At 43.4% G+C, this 18973-nt stretch overlaps 1 protein-coding gene across 5 annotated transcripts in view; it reads left to right on the top strand.

Annotated features, from left to right (window-relative positions):
• Positions 1–18973, top strand: part of NTN4 (netrin 4) — a 151879-nt gene that overhangs the window by 79597 nt on the left and 53309 nt on the right. For 3 of the 5 annotated variants that reach the window (XM_034773038.1, XM_034773032.1, XM_034773048.1), the window contains exons 3-4: positions 2585–2863; positions 14375–14560. In XM_034773038.1, the coding sequence (XP_034628929.1) occupies positions 2585–2863; positions 14375–14560 (465 nt within the window). The remainder of the gene's footprint in view (positions 1–2584; positions 2864–14374; positions 14561–18973) is intronic. The other 2 variants (XM_034773068.1, XM_034773057.1) reach the window with 1 other exon arrangement.

The raw sequence follows: 18973 nt of genomic DNA, 5'->3' as shown, positions 1-18973 counted from the left end.
ATGTTTTATGAACCCCATTTTACAGCTGCGGAAGCTGAGTGTTAGAGCACTGTGCTTATTTCCCAAAAGTCACACAGGAAATTTGTGGCATGGCTGGGATTTGAACCCAACTTTCTTGCTATCCCGCTCTGTGGTTTAACTGTAAGGCCTCCTTGCCTGAGACCTTCAGAGAATCAAAATCATACCGTACATTGAAAGCTAATAATAATATTAAAGAACAACAAGCTTCTCCCTCCTCTGGATTTCCCCGTATGTGAGTTCTGTGTCTGTCTAGGTTAGGTCTGCAGCTGGTGGTATGAAGGCTGATTCCTACACCCACATTGATTTCAGTGGGGGTCCATCCAAGCAGATTAGTCCACGTACATAGGTGCTATCAATAGCAGGATTAAGATCTGTGATTGTAAGGTCCCTGGGTCAGGGTACCTCTCACATTGCATCTTGTCGAGTGCTGAGCATATAGTCAACACTACACTAATGACAGTGTTCTTGATCACACTTCAGATTAAGGGTACATGTGTACATTTATGAATGGTTCATAAATGACTAATATCTTATAAGCATGATACATATAGGGGTAGTATGTGTTATGGATGGTTATAAGCACATCAGTAAAAGGTTTTTAGATGTTTATAAACAATTGATAAACTATTCATTCAAATATAATTAAAATAATATTATTCATTATCTCTTTATAAGCAATTTAGAAATGGACCCTTAATATATTATAAAGTGTGATGTCATATCAATATTAATCAATTAATAGATTAAATACATTGCATGCTTGCTGTTTCTGGTATCACACTGTATAGACAACTACATTAGCAAGTTCTAAATAAACCTCTTAAAAAAAACTAGTTATTTTTATCTAGTGCTCTCCAGTTAAACCAATTTTTGCCTTTCAGTCCTAATGAAGTTAAAATGAAGACTAAATGGTATTTCCTTAAACCTAAAAGTCCCCCAATTTTTCTTTCTTATCTCAGTCCTCTGGGTTATCTTCTTGCTGTCATCACTCACCACACCTAATCACTTTCACACTAGGAAGCACCATGGGTCAGACATGAGCCAAATATTTGGAAATCTGCTTTATTTGCCAAAAAATACACCCAGTTTTGGGAGTGGGGGTTAATAAGCAAATGGACAAAAGCTTTTTACATCCATTTTACATCCAATGCTCGCTACTTCAAGTAGTGCTTACTGTTGTGAGTAAGCCCATTGACTTCAGTACTATTCACGGTAAAGTACTATGCCAAGTAGTAAGGGTGAAATCCTGGCCCCACTGAAACCAATGGAAAAATTCCCATTGACTTCAGTGAGGCCAGGATTTCATGCTAAGGGTTTGTCTACACTGCAATTAAACACCGGCAGCTGGCCAGTGTTAGCTGACTTGGACTTGCGGGGCTTGGATCCACGGGGTTGTTTAATTGCAATGTAGATGTTTGGGGTCAGGCTGGAGCTCAAGTTCTGGGACCCTCCCTCCTTGTGGGGTCCCAAAGCCTAGGCTGCAGCCCAAGTCTGAATATCTACAACTCAGTTAAATAGCCCCTTAGCCTGAGCCCCGTGAACCCAAGTCAGCTGGTACAGGCCAGATGTGGATTTTTAATTGCAATGTGGACATACACTAAGTCAGGGGTCGGCAACGTTCGGCACGCGGCTCGCCAGGGTAAGCACCCTGGCGGGCCGGGCCAGTTTATTTACCTGCTGACGCGGCAGGTTCGGCCGATCGCAGCCCCCACTGGCCGCGGTTCGCCATCCCGGGCCAATGGGGGCAGTGGAAAGCCGCAGCCAGCACATCCCTCGGCCTGCGCCGCTTCTCGCCGCCCCCATTGGCCCAGGATGGCGAACCGCGGCCAGTGGGGGCCGCGATCGGCCAAACCTGCCGCGTCAGCAGGTAAATAAACTGGCCCGGCCCACTAGGGTGCTTACCCTAGCGAGCCGCGTGCCGAACGTTGCCGGCCCCTGCCCTATGTGTTTCCAGGATCAGGAAAAGATGAACAGGAATGCTTCTCCTCTGGATAAAACTTACTTTGCTACTCCACTACCTTGTAGATAGGACAGAGCACACTGGGAATCTCATTACTCAACTCATTACTTTCCTTCATGCACCATGGGGGACAGCTGTTCCATAACATAACAGAGGGCAACCCTTCCCCAGGTGTGATCAAGCTCTAAAAACTTCATCACATCTTACTGTCATATCAATTCCAGATGTCACAGACAGTCCAGTAAATCAAACCAGAGACAAACTGTTCAGAGAGTGCAGAGTTTGCAGACAACACACTTAGGGCCGGCTCTAGGCACCAGCGCAGCAAGCAGGTGCTTGGGGCGGCCAACGGATAGGGGCGGCACGTCCGGCAATTCAGCGGTGGGTCCCTCAGTCCCTTTTGGAGGAAAGGACCTGCCACCGAATTGCTGCCGAAGAATGAAGCGGTGCTGCCAAGCGCGGCTTTTTTTTTTTTTTTTTTCTGCCTCTTGAGGTGGCAAAAACACTGGAGCCAGCCCTGAACACACTGCAAGCCTTTCAGAAAACTCCAGTTCACATCTCCAGTTCTTCTTTATTTATTTGTCTCTGCTTTTCTTTGTTCAGGTTATATACCGAGCTCTGTCACCACCTTATTCGGCTGAGGATCCATACAGCGCTGAAGCTCAGGCACAACTGAAGATCACCAATCTTCGAGTGCAGCTGCTTAAGCGACAGGCCTGTCCCTGTCAGGGCAATGACCTGAATGCAAAGCCTCAGCAGTTCATACACTATGCAATCTATGATTTTATTGTAAAGGGAAGCTGCTTTTGTAATGGCCACGCTGATCACTGTGTACCTGTTGCTGGATTTATACCTGTCAAGGCGGCAGGAGTCTTCCATGTGGTATGTATGACCTGTGTAAGCTTTACCCTAAGATAGACAAGAAATACAATAGAATTGCTTTTTGTTTGCTTGTTTTTGTACATAATATTCATAGATTCCAAGCCCAAAAGGGACCATTGTGATCATCTTGTCTGACCTCCTCTATAACACAGGCCATAGAAATTCCCAAAATAATTCCTACTACAGCAGATCTTTTAGAAAAACATCCAATCTTGATTTGAAAATTGTCAGTGATGGAGAATCCACCCTGACCTATGGTAAATTGTTCCATCAGTGGTTAATTACCCTCACTGTCAAAAATTTACACCTGGTTTCCAGTCTGAATTTGTCTAGCTTCAACTGCCAATATAATTTATGTGTATAACCCTAGTCAAATGGTATTCCCCAAAATCAAAACAAACTGAACCAAAGCAATGTTCTAATAGGGGATGGCTTAGTGATCTAAGCATCAGGTTTGAACTACTTTAACTTCCTGGTGCCATAGTTGAAAGCCAGGCAGGGTCAATTCAGATCCTCATCCTTCCAAAGAAGATAAATGACCTATCTGCAGTATATTATTGTGCCTCTCAGATGAAACCTTAAAAACTAAAGTCACTTCCCCCCTCCCCCCACCTTCCACCTAAACCCTTACTAAAAAAAGAGGAAAGTAATACAATCCAACCAAATAAAACCTACCCCAAGCAGAGTTTAGAGCCCCCAGAAGACAGAAGAGACAGATTCTCCATGAAGTCTGCTTGGGATTTTGTTTTGCTATTACATGGAAGACACTCAGATACTACAGGATGGGTGACAATATAAAACCCTAAGACAGATAGCTAAGCTAGATGCTGGCTTTGTACAGACTTTAAAGTTCCTAAAGTACTTGTTGTAAGAGTCAGGCTTTTCACATTATTCTGCAGCAGGCTGTGCACCAGTTGGCTGCCATCCTCCATCCCACAGATGGCTGCATGTGTGTAGTTTGTGAAAGGCTTTGGGATCCTTTGCTGTGTTACAAACCGATTTATATGGATTTAAGATTTTTAAATGTGTGGTTATCATATAAAAGCATGTATCCGCCTTGCCTAGAGTGGAGTAGAACAGGGACACACTCAAAACAGGTGACACCTGGATCTGCAAGTCTCACTGGACTCTTTGAATGTTAACTGAAGGTTAAAGTAAATAAGATGTTGGTCAACTGGCTCTGTGGATGAGGGGAAAGCAGTGGATGTGTTATTCCTTGACTTTAACAAAGCTTTTGATACAGTCTCCCACAGTATTCTTGCCGCCAAGTTAAAGAAGTATGGGCTGGATGAATGGACTATAAGGTGGATAGAAAGCTGGCTAGATCGTCAGGCTCAACGGGTAGTGATCAATGGCTCCATGTCTAGTTGGCAGCCGGTTTCAAGCGGAGTGCCCCACAGGTCAGTCCTGGGTCCGGTTTTGTTTAATATCTTTATTAATGATCTGGAGGATGGTGTGGACTGCACTCGCAGCAAGTTTGCAGATGACACTAAACTGGGAGGCGTGGTAGATACACTGGAGGGTAGGGATCGGATACAGAGGGACCTAGACAAATTAGAGGATTGGGCCAAAAAAAACCTGATGAGGTTCAACAAGGACAAGTGCAGAGTCCTGCACTTAGGACGGAAGAATCCTATGCACTGTTACAGACTAGGGACCGAATGGCTAGGTAGCAGTTCTGCAGAAAAGGACCTAGGGGTCGCAGTGGACGAGAAGCTGGATATGAGTCAACAGTGTGCTCTTGTTACCAAGAAGGCTAACGGCATTTTGGGCTGTATAAGTAGGGGCATTGCCAGCAGATTGAGGAATGTGATTGTTCCCCTTTATTCGACATTAGTGAGGCCTCATCTGGAGTACTGTGTCCAGTTTTGGGCCCCACACTACAAGAAGGATGTGGAAAAACTGGAAAGAGTCCAGTGGAGGGCAACAAAAATGATTAGAGGTCTGGAGCACATGACTTATGAGGAGAGGCTGAGGGAACTGGGATTGTTTAGTTATGATACAGTTGTGTGGAAGTATGACCAAAAGCATAGCTGAGAGTTATAACAGAAGTTGTAGCCATACACACTTCATATGTAAGCAGAGTCTGGATGAGCTCTCCCCTGACATCTAGTGGTGAACTGTGGAAAAAAAGACTTCAGAAGCTGATCTCGTTTGCATGGACACATCCACCCTGTCTAGGTGCTCAGCATGATGGGACTGCTTGCCCAAATGTTGTATCCCCAGTCTCCTTGTTTTGGGGGCAGGAGTAATAAAAGGTTGCTATCCTTGTTGTATGAACCGAGGGCAGCAGAACTGTACCTGGCATACCCCAATGGTGGAACTCACCCTCAACTGAACAGCACTCGTTAGGCAGGGGATATGGGTTCCAAAGCCCAATGAGTTGAGAGAGGGTGGGGACAGGTACTTGCACCTGGTGATGTGGGTCCTAGATACTATTTGACCCTTCCTCTCTCCATGGTATAATAAAAGAGCTAATTTAGACTCAATTGAGAGTCTTGTTACATGCTGCAGAGCTGAAAACACTGGACTAAGGACTAAGTATTAGACCTACTTTGAGACAGTGTCTCTATTGCAAGAGACTGCCCAGTGTGCACCAGCAGTGAGTCTTCCCCCACTAACAGCTGAAATCACTGAGAGCTATGTTAAGTGTGTGTGTGTGGGAGGCCTGAAGACATCTTGGTGAGGAGGCAACTGGTGGAGAGGTGTGGCCAGCAGCTACCAGGGCGGCTGGTGGAGAGGCATGGCAAGTGGCCAGCAGAGAAGCTGGTGGAGAGGGCCAGAGCAGAGCCATTCAGAGGCGTGGCAATCGGCCGTTGGGGCGACGAGCAAATGCCCGAGCAGTGCAGCATGTAAGGAACCTCCTTACTACCACCACCCGCCTTCCACACAGGATGGGTGGTGAACTCTGCGGATGAACCTCTGAACTCTGGGGACTTTTGGGTTGCTGGACTTAAGACCCTGAGGGGAAAAGGACCCTAGTTGCAGTGTTTTCCCAAATTAATGCTGAGTTAATTTCCTCCTTTTATTAAAAGTTTTAGCTACACTCAGACTCTGTGCTTGCGAGAGGGGAAGTAAATCCTCTTAGAGGTGCCCAGGGGGTCGTGTGTAATTGTCCCAGGTCACTGGGTGGGGGCTTGAGCCGGTTTTGTGTTGTATCATTGAAATGGAACCCCTAGATACTGAACCCGGCCCTTGTTGCTGCTGGCTTAACCTGGCACAAGGGTTACACATATATGAATATATTCTGTAGAAATAATAGTGCACAGGTAAAAATAAGGAAAGAAGTCAAAGGCCAAACCAGAAGAACACCTCCCCTCAATTGAATGGGACATTAAGGGCTGGTCTTCACTACAGGGAGTTTGATACTGCTGCAATCGATGCAATAGGGATCGATCTAGCGGGTCTAGTGATGACCTGCTAAATCGACGGCAGAGCACTCTCTGGTCGACCCGGTACTCCAGCTCTCCGAGAAGATTAAGGTAAGTCAACAGGAAACCATCTCCCATTGACGCAGTGCAGTGAAGACACCACAGTAAATCAACTTAAGCTACGTCGACTCCAGCTATTTTATTCACGTACCTGGAGTAGCGTAACTTAGGTCAACTTACCCCCATAGTGAAGACAAGCCCTATGTTGATAATTTAATTGCACAAATGTCAGGAAATTGAAATATAAAGTTCCTACAGCAAAGTTAACTCTTAGGGTCTACTTTATTAGTCCATTCCAGCCAGCATAGGAGCAGCCACAAGGCTTTCATCAGGCACTGTTTAAGCATCTTCTCAGCCTAGGACATGAGAGTTGAAAAGATGGTTTAGAACCACCCAGGCGTTTTCCACCAATAAGACCAGATCAGTTGAGAACTAAGCCTCATGGGCTAGATCAGGAGTACTTGTGGCACCTTAGAGACTAACAAATTTATTTGAGCATAAGCTCATAAAATCCTTATCTGTGGTAAATCAGCTGAGTTCTGAGGACTTTAGTGGAGTTACATCAGTTTACACTAGCTAAGAATCTGGCCTTATGTGTTTAATTTTAATATTTCGAAAGGTCCTGGTGTCACTCAGCAATCTGAAAGAGATGATACTACAAATACCTCGGGTGGGTGCGGGAGAGGGGAGGTTTGTGGGGACTTTAGCTTTTTAGTTAGAAGAACCCAAAGAAATATCAGGAAAATAAATTCATGTAGAGGAAGCATTTTACTTAGAAATGTACACAGAAAGTTTACGTGTGCTCTGAAGAGTTATTGTGCCAAATTAGAAGACAAAATTCAATCATTAAAGTTTGAAACAGAAGGATGTCAGTCCTGCTTTCAGTACAAATCTTAACACAACTTTATCCTCCGATTTGTCACTAACATCTGCATGGAAAAAGCAATTACCAAAAATGGAAATATAGAGGCTTTAGTTTTCCAATAGTACTGCAGAATTTGACACAAAAGCTACTTGTCACAGCCAGAATGCTCAAAAGGGGGTGCCTGGAGTTAGGGACCTTCATCCATATTTCCAAAAAGTTTCTTCTTAAGATAAAACTTTCCATGCTTAGACTCTAAAGTGAAGTTTTATAGGAAGGTTCATGTAGAATCTATTCAACCACAGATGTGGGGGGGAATTATACTCTTGCTTTAAAATATATAGTTGACTTGGTTACACATATTACTTTAAAAAATTGCAAAATTTTAAAACTTCAGACTTCACATGGAGCTAGTCCTCAATGGGAAACAGTTGTTTGGCAAGTGTGAATTTTTGTTTTTTAAATAACAAATTTTAAATTATTTCTAAATTGTGCTTTTTGTGACTGTGCAGTAAACACATTCTAGTAAGTTTGTTACTTACATTTTGCCTGATTTTATATTATGTATAATATATGTAGTGTAGTGTTTATATATGCATGTGAATGTATATATCTGTAAATGCACAACATACTACTTACTTGTATGTTTATGACATTCCATGCATCAGAGTGGTTCACCCTGTAATTGTGTTTGCTGTTAGGAAACTGTCAGTGGTTTAATCCCATCACCATTAAATCAAGCCCATATAGATTATATTGATGAAAATGAGAAAGAAACACTTCCAACTTTACAAACATCTAGTCTTTGTTTCAGCTCTTAGCTAATTATGGCTTTCAAAGCTGGACAGTGAAAGAGCAGGATGTGGTGTGGCAGTCTCTGTTCTGCAGGTCAGGGGAGTGAACAGAAGAATAACAAATGTGTGCTTTGGTAGCTCAGGGTGTATCTGACAGGGCTCAGATAGATCTAGCAAAGCAAGTTGAAGTATTTCAGTCATGTCACACTCAGCAATCTGAAAGAGATGATACTACAAAGCTGAATGTCAGATACATGGGAAACTGGTGGTCGAGTGCTAAGGATGTAGGTGAAGACTAATATTTGTATTGGTCAGGGATTTGATGTGGGGCATGAGGACTAAAATTCAGATTGTTAATATTCCAATGTGGCTACACAGCTCCTCCCTATTCCCTGAAAACCTTGTTTTGTGGCCTCATGAGTTGGGAGCCCAACTTAAAAAAAAATATTTTGTGTAGGTGTTGCCTTTTTTGGGTAGAAGGATGGCTGGAAGCCTGGCTCAGGGCACTGGGGGTAGGAACAGATATTGTACAGTACCTGGGTCATGGACATACAGAGTTCATTTCACTCTTGGTTGAAACAGATGTAATTCCAGTGAAGTAATGGAGTTACGTTGCTTACACCACGTCTGAATCTGGAGCAGAGTAGACTCTGGGTCACTTTTCTACATTAGCCAGGACAATTGACTACTAAGATGGCTAACATGGACATCTGATAAGCTTCTCTGAGAAAAATACGTTCAAGTTAGCTTCTAATATATAAAACAGTAGTCAAGAATGATATAAAACAAGAGGCTGTACTCACAAGTATTCATTTTTGTCTATATGCAGAGGTCTGTATGTTCCCCAATGAACACTCCATTAACTTTCACTTTGTGGGTGTTGTGGTAGCCATGAGTTTCAATAATTACTTAAATTTACCTTACCCAATAGCTAATTTCTCTGACTGCAACTTGGGTCAGCTGGTTGGTATTATTCTGCATTCATCTGCTTCTGCTTGCTCATGTAGGGAAACCCCACAGGAAGACCTAGGCCTCTTAAAGAGACTTCCATTTTGGAACACGGGATGGTAAACTTAGGTAGAAAGGCTAAGGTGAAAGGCTTATGGTGGATGAACAAAGTAAATAAGAAATAAAGTTGGATATGAAACTACCAGGTTTGTTTGGGATTTAGAAACAGCTTTATTTCATTCTTAGCATCCAGGACTGCAATGGCTTTGAGACATGCAGATCAATATCATGATTTTGGTCATAGGAATGAAGGAGTGGCAATTGATTACTTAATTATTTACCATTAATAAATTAGACCTAATGTCAAATCTGTTTACATTATTACTGCAGATTGACTAATGATTATATGTCTCAAGTAAGTGGCAGTTTTTTGGTGCTGATAATTCTTAATTGTTCAAGCTGACCTATTGAGCTTATGAATTATCTTCAATGGTCTACACATTCTTAAAGGAAAGTTGTTCATATCCAGTGTGTAGATTTGTTATTGCACTTGCTCTGTTTTTAAAAAGCCTCTGGAATTACATGTACCATAAAGGCTCACTCGGGTTTTACCAAATTATCATGGAAGTTAGAGTCACAAGAGATTTGTTAGGTTATCTAGGTCATGCCTGGCCAATGGAAGATAGTTTCTGACAGTACATTTAAGTGCTTGTCACAGTTTAGTTTAAAGTAATATAATAATACCTGGCTCTTCTAGAGTGCTTTTCCACCACAGCTTCAAAGCACTGCACAAAGGAAAGGAGCTCAGCCCAGGTTCTAGTAGCAGAAAGTTCTACAGCCACAAGCCCACCATCGAGATCAATCTGGACTCAACCATTTTAAAGTATACCCAGGGCTCCACCACCCAAAGGGTCCCTGCCAGTTGGATCTGCTGTGAGAACCAGAAACTGGGCCTCAACTTGACAGATAATAAGCAGTGAAGAACATCTCTCACCGGTGCTTTGTGCTCTGCATTGGTTATCTATCCACTCCTGGGTCCCAAATGAACAGGAGCCCAACTGTCTCAGGGACTGTCTTATTTTCCAGCAGTTGCAACTTCTGAGTGGCCTTCAGGGTTAGCCCAAGCTATCAGCCTGCAGAGGTTGGGTTTTTGACATGTAGTTGTCATGCTGTCTGGAGTGGGTCATGACCATGAGTGCTAATCTCAGGGCAGACGTCAAAAAACAAGGCAGACCCTCCAAACTGATGGTATGTGCTATAATTAGATTTCACCAACCCAGTAACAAATGTGAACTCCTGAAGCACTATTACAATCTTACCACAGAGTCACAGACTGTCCCCTGGGGCATTCCAGTCTAGCTTGCCACCCAGGCAAGATGAACTAGAGATAGTTGGTTGCGATGCACCAAAGATCACAAAATATTCAGGTTGCTTCCAATCCCAAGAAACCACTTACCCCAGGTCATTTTGTACCTCAGATCTCACCAAAGACAATGCTTGTAGCCAATCCTGTAGGAAACTAACTAAGGATTTATTAACTAGGAAAAAGAAATAAGAGAGTTATTTACAGGTTAAAGCAGGCAACATATATACACAAATGAGTTACAGTCTATGGTTACAAAGGGTGACAGAGTTGTAGTAATCTGTCTTCACTGAATGTCTTTTAGGGCTAACCCAGGTTGGCCTGGGGATCTCTGCTTTTGTTTTTAGCTCTGGCCCTTGTGAGAGTCCAAACAGGAAAGAGAGAGAGAAAATGTGTGTGTCCATGTTTTACCCCCTTCTTCCAGCATTCAGGCTCATGGGAGGAGCTTTCTTGCACATAGCACTTTAATTGGGTATGAGAGGGCTATTAACCCTGTCTTTTTATCATGATGTTCAACAATGGCCCACTTGGTTTTCATAGTCCTTGGTGGGCGGGGAGCCAGAGCAAGCATTTTTACAGTTATAAAACAAAACTTACATATTGCCTTATAGCATGGGAACAGACATTACAAGTAAGATTAATGCATGAAGCAACTTACAAGCATTTTATATAGTCTAAACACTAAATACATCTTTACAACTCTAATGCCTATCTTGAATAATACTATCATACAGATGAGCTGTTTTCCAGCTATGAATTTGTTAGTGTTCAGCTGGAATCTGTCTTTGGTGTGAATTACAAGGACCAAAAATCAGTCCTTTTGTCAAGTCAGTGATCCCCAAAGAACAAGCAGGATTCAAGCCTAAACGCAGTTGTTGCAGCTGAGTTTTGGCCCTTGTAACGCACATCAAGACCGGATTACAGAGGAAATTTAAGACCAGCGCAGCCTTTGTAGACCCGTCATCATCCTACAATATGGTCTGAATTAAAGGCCTGATGCTGAAGCTTGCAAGGATCATCCCCTGCCCCAAAACACTATGCCTGCTATGGATGATTCTGAGCAAGAGGCAGCTACGTGTCCACTTGGGAAACAAAGTCAGTTCACCCCAGTTCCTCAACAATGGACTGCCACAAGACTCAGTACTCGCGCTGACACTATTCAGTGTTTATATGAGCGACATGCCTCCAATGAAATCACGCAAATTGGCATATGCTGATGATCTTGCCCTGGCAACACAAGCAGCCACCTTCAGCGACATCAAGTCCACCTTGAACGGGGATCTAAACACATGGAGGAATATTTCAGGAAATGGAGGCTCAAACCAAATCCTCACGAAACAGCAGTCACTGCATTCCAGCTTGATAACAGGAATGCTGAGCACACCCTGAAAGTGACCTTCTATGGCAACACTGTGCGACATGACCCCTCTCCAAGCTATCTCAGCGTGAAGCTGGATCGCACTCTAACCTTCCAGGACCATCTGAAGAAGGTAGCTGCCAAGACAAAAACAAGGGTCAATCTGGTCCAGAAACTGGCAAGCACAAGCTGGAGAGCATCAGTATTACAGACATCAGCGATGGCCCTTGTGTACTCTGTAGCCTAGTACTGTGCACCAGTATGGACCCAAAGTAGCCATTCTTGACTTGTTGATGTCCAACTGAACACTGCAATGCAGTGCATCAATGGAACCCTCAAGTCGAGTCCAACACCTTGGCTGCCAGGGCTATCGCACATCGCTCACCATCCATTCACCATGATGCCGCAACCCTTTGGGAATTCCAGAGGACCATGGAAAATTAAGTCTTCCCATCCACCAGGGCCTTAATATGGCAGATGCGGATACTTGCTGCACAAATGGAAAATTAAAAACTCTCCAGTGTGCGATTGTGGTCACCCAGAACAGACCATGGAACATGTAATGACTCCATGCCCGATTCACAGATACGAAGGAGACATCACAGTGATACTCTCTGCTACTCCAGACACAATTCTCTGACTTAACCATCTAAATATAAAATTATAGTTGTTGCTCTACATCAGCTATACGAAGAGGAAGTGCTCGGCTGATGTCTGCAGGTAAGAGCTGGCGTCACAATAGTGTTTCCAGTGTTCCTCTCCACACATAATCAGATAGCCTTTTTCCTAGGAGCCAGTATTATCCACCGTGTTCATCCCTTCCTGTAAGAGCTGCCCATCATCCCCATCTTCCCCTGCATTGCAGTGGGAGAGCAAACAAGCAGGGTGTACGGATTTGTTCTCTTATTGCTTGAAGAGGCATCTCTAATAGTGTGATTTAGTATTTTTATATTTACTCAATAAAAGAGATGAGCACATGCACAGGATCAGAACAGAGTTCGGCCTTACAATAGTTAAAAATGAATGGGAGGATGAATAATGTACATTTTCAAAGCTATAATCAAGGTGTTGACCTCATAGCTCTGCTTAATATTCCCAGGCACTATGTCAATCTACCCCAAGGACTTTTTCAAGCTGTGTTTCATTTTCAAAGTTGAGCAGAGAAACTGACAGCATCTTTTGGTCTGTCAGCGAGCACAGCTTGCAAACTGCCTGACTTGACAGGTAACATACAACAAGGAGCATCAAGCTAGCACCATCCAGCATATCCTAATAGTGAGACACTAAGGGTAGACCCTCAGCTGGTGTGAGCTGGCTTATTTCCATTAAAGTCAGTGGAGCTATAAAACTTCACATCAGCTGAGGATCTGCCCCTAAACCGCTGAAAACATGGCTGTCCCTCTGCAAAAGGCTCTTCATTTCCTAGCAAGAACAAGGGAGGCTGTGAGAATTAGAGCACTCTCAATAATACGTTTAGTTGCATGGACCCAGGTCCGCCACGGTATTTAGGCTCCTAACTTCCACTGCTTTCAATGGAAGTTAGGAGCTTAAATATCTTTGAGGATCTGGGCCATGGAGTTTAGATATCAACAACAGAGGTGTCTTGCTAAATACTGAAGATGGATACAAAACTGAAATTGGGTCTCAAATCAGGTGCCATGGTGATGAGCTAATTATAAATATCTAGATAGACTAGACTAGGATAGAGGGCAGAGAATAATTTCAGTAAGTGAACAGTTTATAAAACTGAGTGGCACATTAATTAGTGTAAAACGTACAAAAATAAAAGCCATGTTGGAGAATGACCATGTGTTAAACTCTTTTCCTCTGCACTTGCATCTTGCCCTCTTCCTGCAAAAAAAAATATACATTTAAAAATTAAATAAAAGAAACAGTCTATTAAAGTCTGTTTTCCCTCCCATCCATTGTCTATCTTATCTATTTCGATTGTAAGATCTTTGAGGCTAGGATTTTCTCTTACCATGTGTTTGTGTTAGGCAATGTACAGTTGGGGCTCTGATCTTGGCGGCGCATCTAGACACTACTGTAGGTACGTCTACACTGCAAAAAAAGGACCCTTGGCAGCAAGTCATAGTGCCTTGGTCAGCTGACACAGGCTCACACTATAGGGCTCTCACTTTAGACTAAAAATAGCAGTGTAGATGTTCCCAAGCCCCATGAGCCCAAGTCAGTTAACCCAGGCTCTGAAACTTGTTGCCAATGGTCTTTTTTTTTTTTTCTTTTTTTTTTTTTGCAGTGTAGATACACCCAGAAATACAAATTAATAAATAACAAGTGACTTGACACATACGTTACTTGTAGACAGCACTTTCTTCTGGCTCACTACAGTGAATTCTGGAACGTAATAAATCACAGAGAAAGTATTTTATAAAGATTGACCAAAACACAAGCATATTTGCAATCTGAAAAGAAGCATTGGAAGGTATTAATTCAGCAACAAAAGGCAATGGAAGGAAACATGCCCTAGCAACTGTCTTTGTGCATAGAAATCAGTCACTCGTTTATCTTACACAAGTCAACTTTTGTAACACTGTTTGCATTGTATAGCGTAATGAGTGACATTACAACAGAGCTGTCAAGCTAAGAAGGGAAATAGTGTGAAAGTGAACTAGGACATAAAGACCCCAAGACAGAAAGAAAAATAATGGGAAAAGGAATTTCTGGTTAAATTAACCGATGACTGTGTGAATGCTTGAAGCAGTGAAAGGAACTGAGAATTGTGTTTGTGTATTTAGCAATGTTCCATAATGATCCCAGATGGAAAATGTAAATTGAAGGAAATGAAAAAAAATGTGCTCCTTCCATCAACAATGAGTGGGGGCCAAGCTCTGCATTCAGGTGAACATGGGGCCTCTAGAGAGAAATCATTGGAAGCCTATGTGTGCCTTCAACTGCAGAATCTGGCCATATCAGATTACCAGGTACTCATTACCAACTTTACCTCTCTAACCACTTTTATACCCCACTCCTAATTCCACAGTTGCTTTCCCATTGACTGTAGTATTATTGGTGATTGTAGGCCCTGTCTGCCATATTGTATAGTTCCTGCAAGCATCATGTTGGCACTAGTGTAGGCTGGGCTTTAGGTGTTCTTGTTCCTCTAGCCATTCTCCTTTCCCTCTACTTCCCCTTCACTTGTCCTTTCCCCCCTTTCATTGGCATGCATTACAATAGTTCTTTATGATAAAAATACATGTCTGTGTTGTGTGCTGCTAAAACACGCTGATTTGCTGATGCTTAGTTCTCTACCTGTTTCTACTGCACGAGACTCTTCAGACACACCAGGAATAATGTATATGCTTTGTTTACTGAGCTGAAAGTTGGATACATGTTTTTAGTTTAGCACGGGTGTAAGGGGGGTTGCTAGTAATTCCAGAGCTATTAGACAGAGCAGAGAGATGAGGCTGGAAGCCTCTCTTTATCCACAGAACTGTACCGCACAGGAAGGACAAGCTTCTCTGCACTGCCGTCCCTGATCTGAGGGATGATCCCTAAGAGAGATTCATAGATTATAGGACTGGAAGGGACCTCGGGAGGTCATCGAGTCCAGTCCCCTGCCCGCATGGCAGGACCAAATACTGTCTAGACCATCCCTGATAGACATTTATCTAACCTACTCTTAAATATCTCCAGAGACGGAGATTCCACAACCTCCCTAGGCAATTTGTTCCAGTGTTTAACCACCCTGACAGTTAGGAACTTTTTCCTAATGTCCAACCTAGACCTCCCTTGCTGCAGTTTAAACCCATTGTTTCTGGTTCTATCCTTAGAGGCTAAGGTGAACAAGTTCTCTCCCTCCTCCTTATGACACCCTATTAGATACCTGAAAACTGCTATCATGTCCCCTCTCAGTCTTCTCTTTTCCAAACTAAACAAACCCAGTTCTTTCAGCCTTCCTTCATAGGTCATGTTCTCAAGACCTTTTTAATCATTCTTGTTGCTCTTCTTTGGACCCTTTCCAATTTCTCCACATCTTTTTTAAAATGCGGCGCCCAGAACTGGACACAATACTCCAGCTGAGGCCTAACCAGAGCAGAGTAGAGCGGAAGAATGACTTCTCGTGTCTTGCTCACAACACACCTGTTAATGCATCCCAGAATCATGTTTGCTTTTTTTGCAACAGCATCACACTGTTGACTCATATTTAGCTTGTGGTCCACTATAACCCCTAGATCCCTTTCTGCCGTACTCCTTCCTAGACAGTCTTTTCCCATTCTGTATGTGTGAAATTGATTTTTCCTTCCTAAGTGGAGCACTTTGCATTTGTCTTTGTTAAACTTCATCCTGTTTACCTCAGCCCATTTCTCCAATTTGTCCAGATCATTTTGAATTATGACCCTGTCCTCCAAAGCAGTTGCAATCCCTCCCAGTTTGGTATCATCCGCAAACTTAATAAGCGTACTTTCTATGCCAATATCTATGCCAATATATTAAAGATAAGATCCCTTAAGCCCATTCAGCCCTTGGCCTTTCAACTGAAATTGCCAATGGGGGCTAAGTAGTGCCACTTGTGTTGATGTTTTCGGTAAAGTAGATCTCAGTCCATGCCAAACTAGACAGAGCCCAGCAAACTCATTTCACTCAGGCCCCCAAACAGCCATCAGATGGTAACAGCTTCCAGTCTCCACTGCCCTGAGCTGGATTTGAAGAATGGATATTCTTATTTTGGAAAAGGGATCATGTGGGGGTGGTGGGAAAGTCTTCTGAAGATGCTCATTCAGCACAGCATGATAAGCCTTGAAAAAGGGGATTGCATGGCAATATGCCCCTGATGCCTAAAGGAAGCCCCCCCAAAAGGACTCACTGGGAGGAAATAATGGATTTACAATATGGGACAAAGTCAGGACCCAAAAGCACAATTTGAGACTTAGAAGAGGGGAGATTTCAGTGGCTATCAGGAAAGACTTGGTGTGAGATCTAGTTCAGGAACTGATAGTGTCCGCAAATGTCAGTGGGAGTGGCACAGGTGAGTCAGGGCAGTGTGTGGTCCTACCTTTTCTATGATCTAAGATGACAAGTGAGCTCAGCAGGGCCTGGTGTTTCACGTTTAGTTCTAAGACACAAGCACAGCAGCATGTGGCCATAACAGCAGTTCCATTCCCCATTCTTTTTTCTTCCTTTCTCCCTTTTCCCCATCCCACTTTCTGGCTCCTTTTCCCCCTCCCTCACCCTCATACCCTGAAAAAGCGTTCCTCCACTTGCCCGTGCAGAGCAGGGCATCGAACACTTTGTCTTTGCTGTTTCACAGCTGTTCTGTTTCTGAGCAGGTGTCACTTCTGTCTGGCTGCAAACAGCTGACCAGCATTGTGACCTCTGACTCCTTCCTCCCTGAGCTGCTGTAATGTCTTGGTGCTGCTGCAGTATAGGCCAATGCTGAACTGTCACTACACAGGACCACACATCACTTGTGCTAGTGGGGCTCGTTAAACTGCAACAAACCTCCAATAAACACACGTACTGCACTCTGATGTCACTGAACAAATCAGGCAGCAGTAGGAGTCTTGCTATAGAAGAGAAAGCTTCCATCTCTGGTTAATCAGACAGAGAAAGCACTGCCAAAGCACCTCAACTCTGATCAACAATTCAGCCTTACCTCTGTTATTGCAGTTCTGGGCTGTCAAAGGCTACTAATTCTACTTCGTGTGGTACTACCACTGCACCCCTCACCAACTTTCTGTTTGGAATTGTTCAGTTTACCACACAAGAGAACTATGTCTTAAAAAGAAAGTCAGCCACACGGGAGTCATGCATCTACTCTGCCACTTTGTCTCTATCTGAACAGGAATTGTGCCAATTAGACCACCTCAGGAGCTGGCTCTTATGGAGTACTCTTCACCATAGCACCTGAAAGATCACAAAACAGTTCTCATCACTGCAGTAGAAAGGCCCTCACACTTTCTCGTAGCCCTGATATTTTTATTCCTTAAACTAATAGGTTGAAAGCTCATTTAGAACCACGGTAAGCACAATGAGTGCAAAGAACATATCTAGTGAAGTTATTCAGAGAGCTCTTGTAAACATGACCTGTTTATCATTCTGATCACAACAGTCTCTCTTTGTTATACCTGGGTTTTATGACTGCTCACACTTTCTTGATTAGAGTTGTTTTCTCCAGAGGTCAAGTGCCATGTTATTCAGTGGTTGGCATTCTTGCTATATATACCATATTAATGGACAAGTACTGGGACACACAACCCATGCTGTTTATCTCTGCCCCTTTTCCCCTTATGTTCTGGCAGTATAATGTAACGTATTATAAGACACTGACATATGCAATTGATTACAGAAAGGAGGTGCTATACTTTGGGTCCACATGTCCTTTTCTTGGGGTCGTGTCCATGATATCTCTTTGTTGAAGTTCAAGGGTGCTTGATCCTTCTCATTATTTGTAACTGCTGTTTTGCTCTATTGTTGTGAATTGCTGGCTGATTGTTTTGAGTTGCTGCTTTTTTTTTTTCATGGCCAATGGGCATGGGAAGAATTGCTGAACACTTAGGCTAGACTGTGGCTTTAGGCACAGCCCTGGGCAAGGTGTGGTACCTCAGGAGTATGTGCCCCAGGAGTATCGAGGAGGCATAATGTCTCAGAGACAAATGCCAGCAGCAAACCGTGACAGTCCCCTACAGCAGCTCAGCTGTGCTGGCTGGCAAGGAGGTGTGTAGCCAAGGCTGCACTCAATCCCCATCCACTCCCTGACTGCTAGATCCAGGGAGGTGAATGCTCAGACTGCCCAGGTAGGAGAGTAAGGATGTTTTTTACACCTTAGTCTCCTGTGCAGGTGTGAAGTCCAAATCACAATCTAGCCCTAAATAAGTCATCCTCATGTAATGTGTGTTTGTAAAGGTCGGTACGCTAGCTCAACAGTGCTAACCAGCCAGAATGTGGCACTGTGGCTGCAAAAGTCCTACAGACTCATCATGCAAAGAGCCTAATCCTGATTCAGAAGACACTGTTCTTTTACCACAGCCACAGAACAGCAGTTTCCCTTAGTGGTTTCCCTTATTTCTCTCCCCCACCAAACGCATGTATCCACCGACCTTGTGGCTCCCTCTTCCCTGATAGCTGTATAAGTCACATGGGGAACTCCACTAAACATGCTCAAGGATTTCTTCGACACAAACATGGTCTAAGAGGTTAGTACAGTCTAACTGTCAAACAGCCAAAGTCTTACATAATACAGGTCTGTCTCACCTTACGCGGGGGTTCCGTTCCGCGGTCAGTGCGTAAAGTGAAAACCGCGTATAGCCAAAACCCCATTGAGTTCAATGGCGGGCGAAATCGCCCGCACTACAGGTATAGTATTAAAATTGTTGTTTTTCTCTTTTGTTTTTTTT

Source organism: Trachemys scripta, chromosome 1 (genome assembly GCF_013100865.1).
Source record: "Trachemys scripta elegans isolate TJP31775 chromosome 1, CAS_Tse_1.0, whole genome shotgun sequence".
Lineage (NCBI taxonomy): Eukaryota > Metazoa > Chordata > Testudines > Emydidae > Trachemys > Trachemys scripta.
This window is presented reverse-complemented; position numbering and strand designations above follow the sequence as displayed.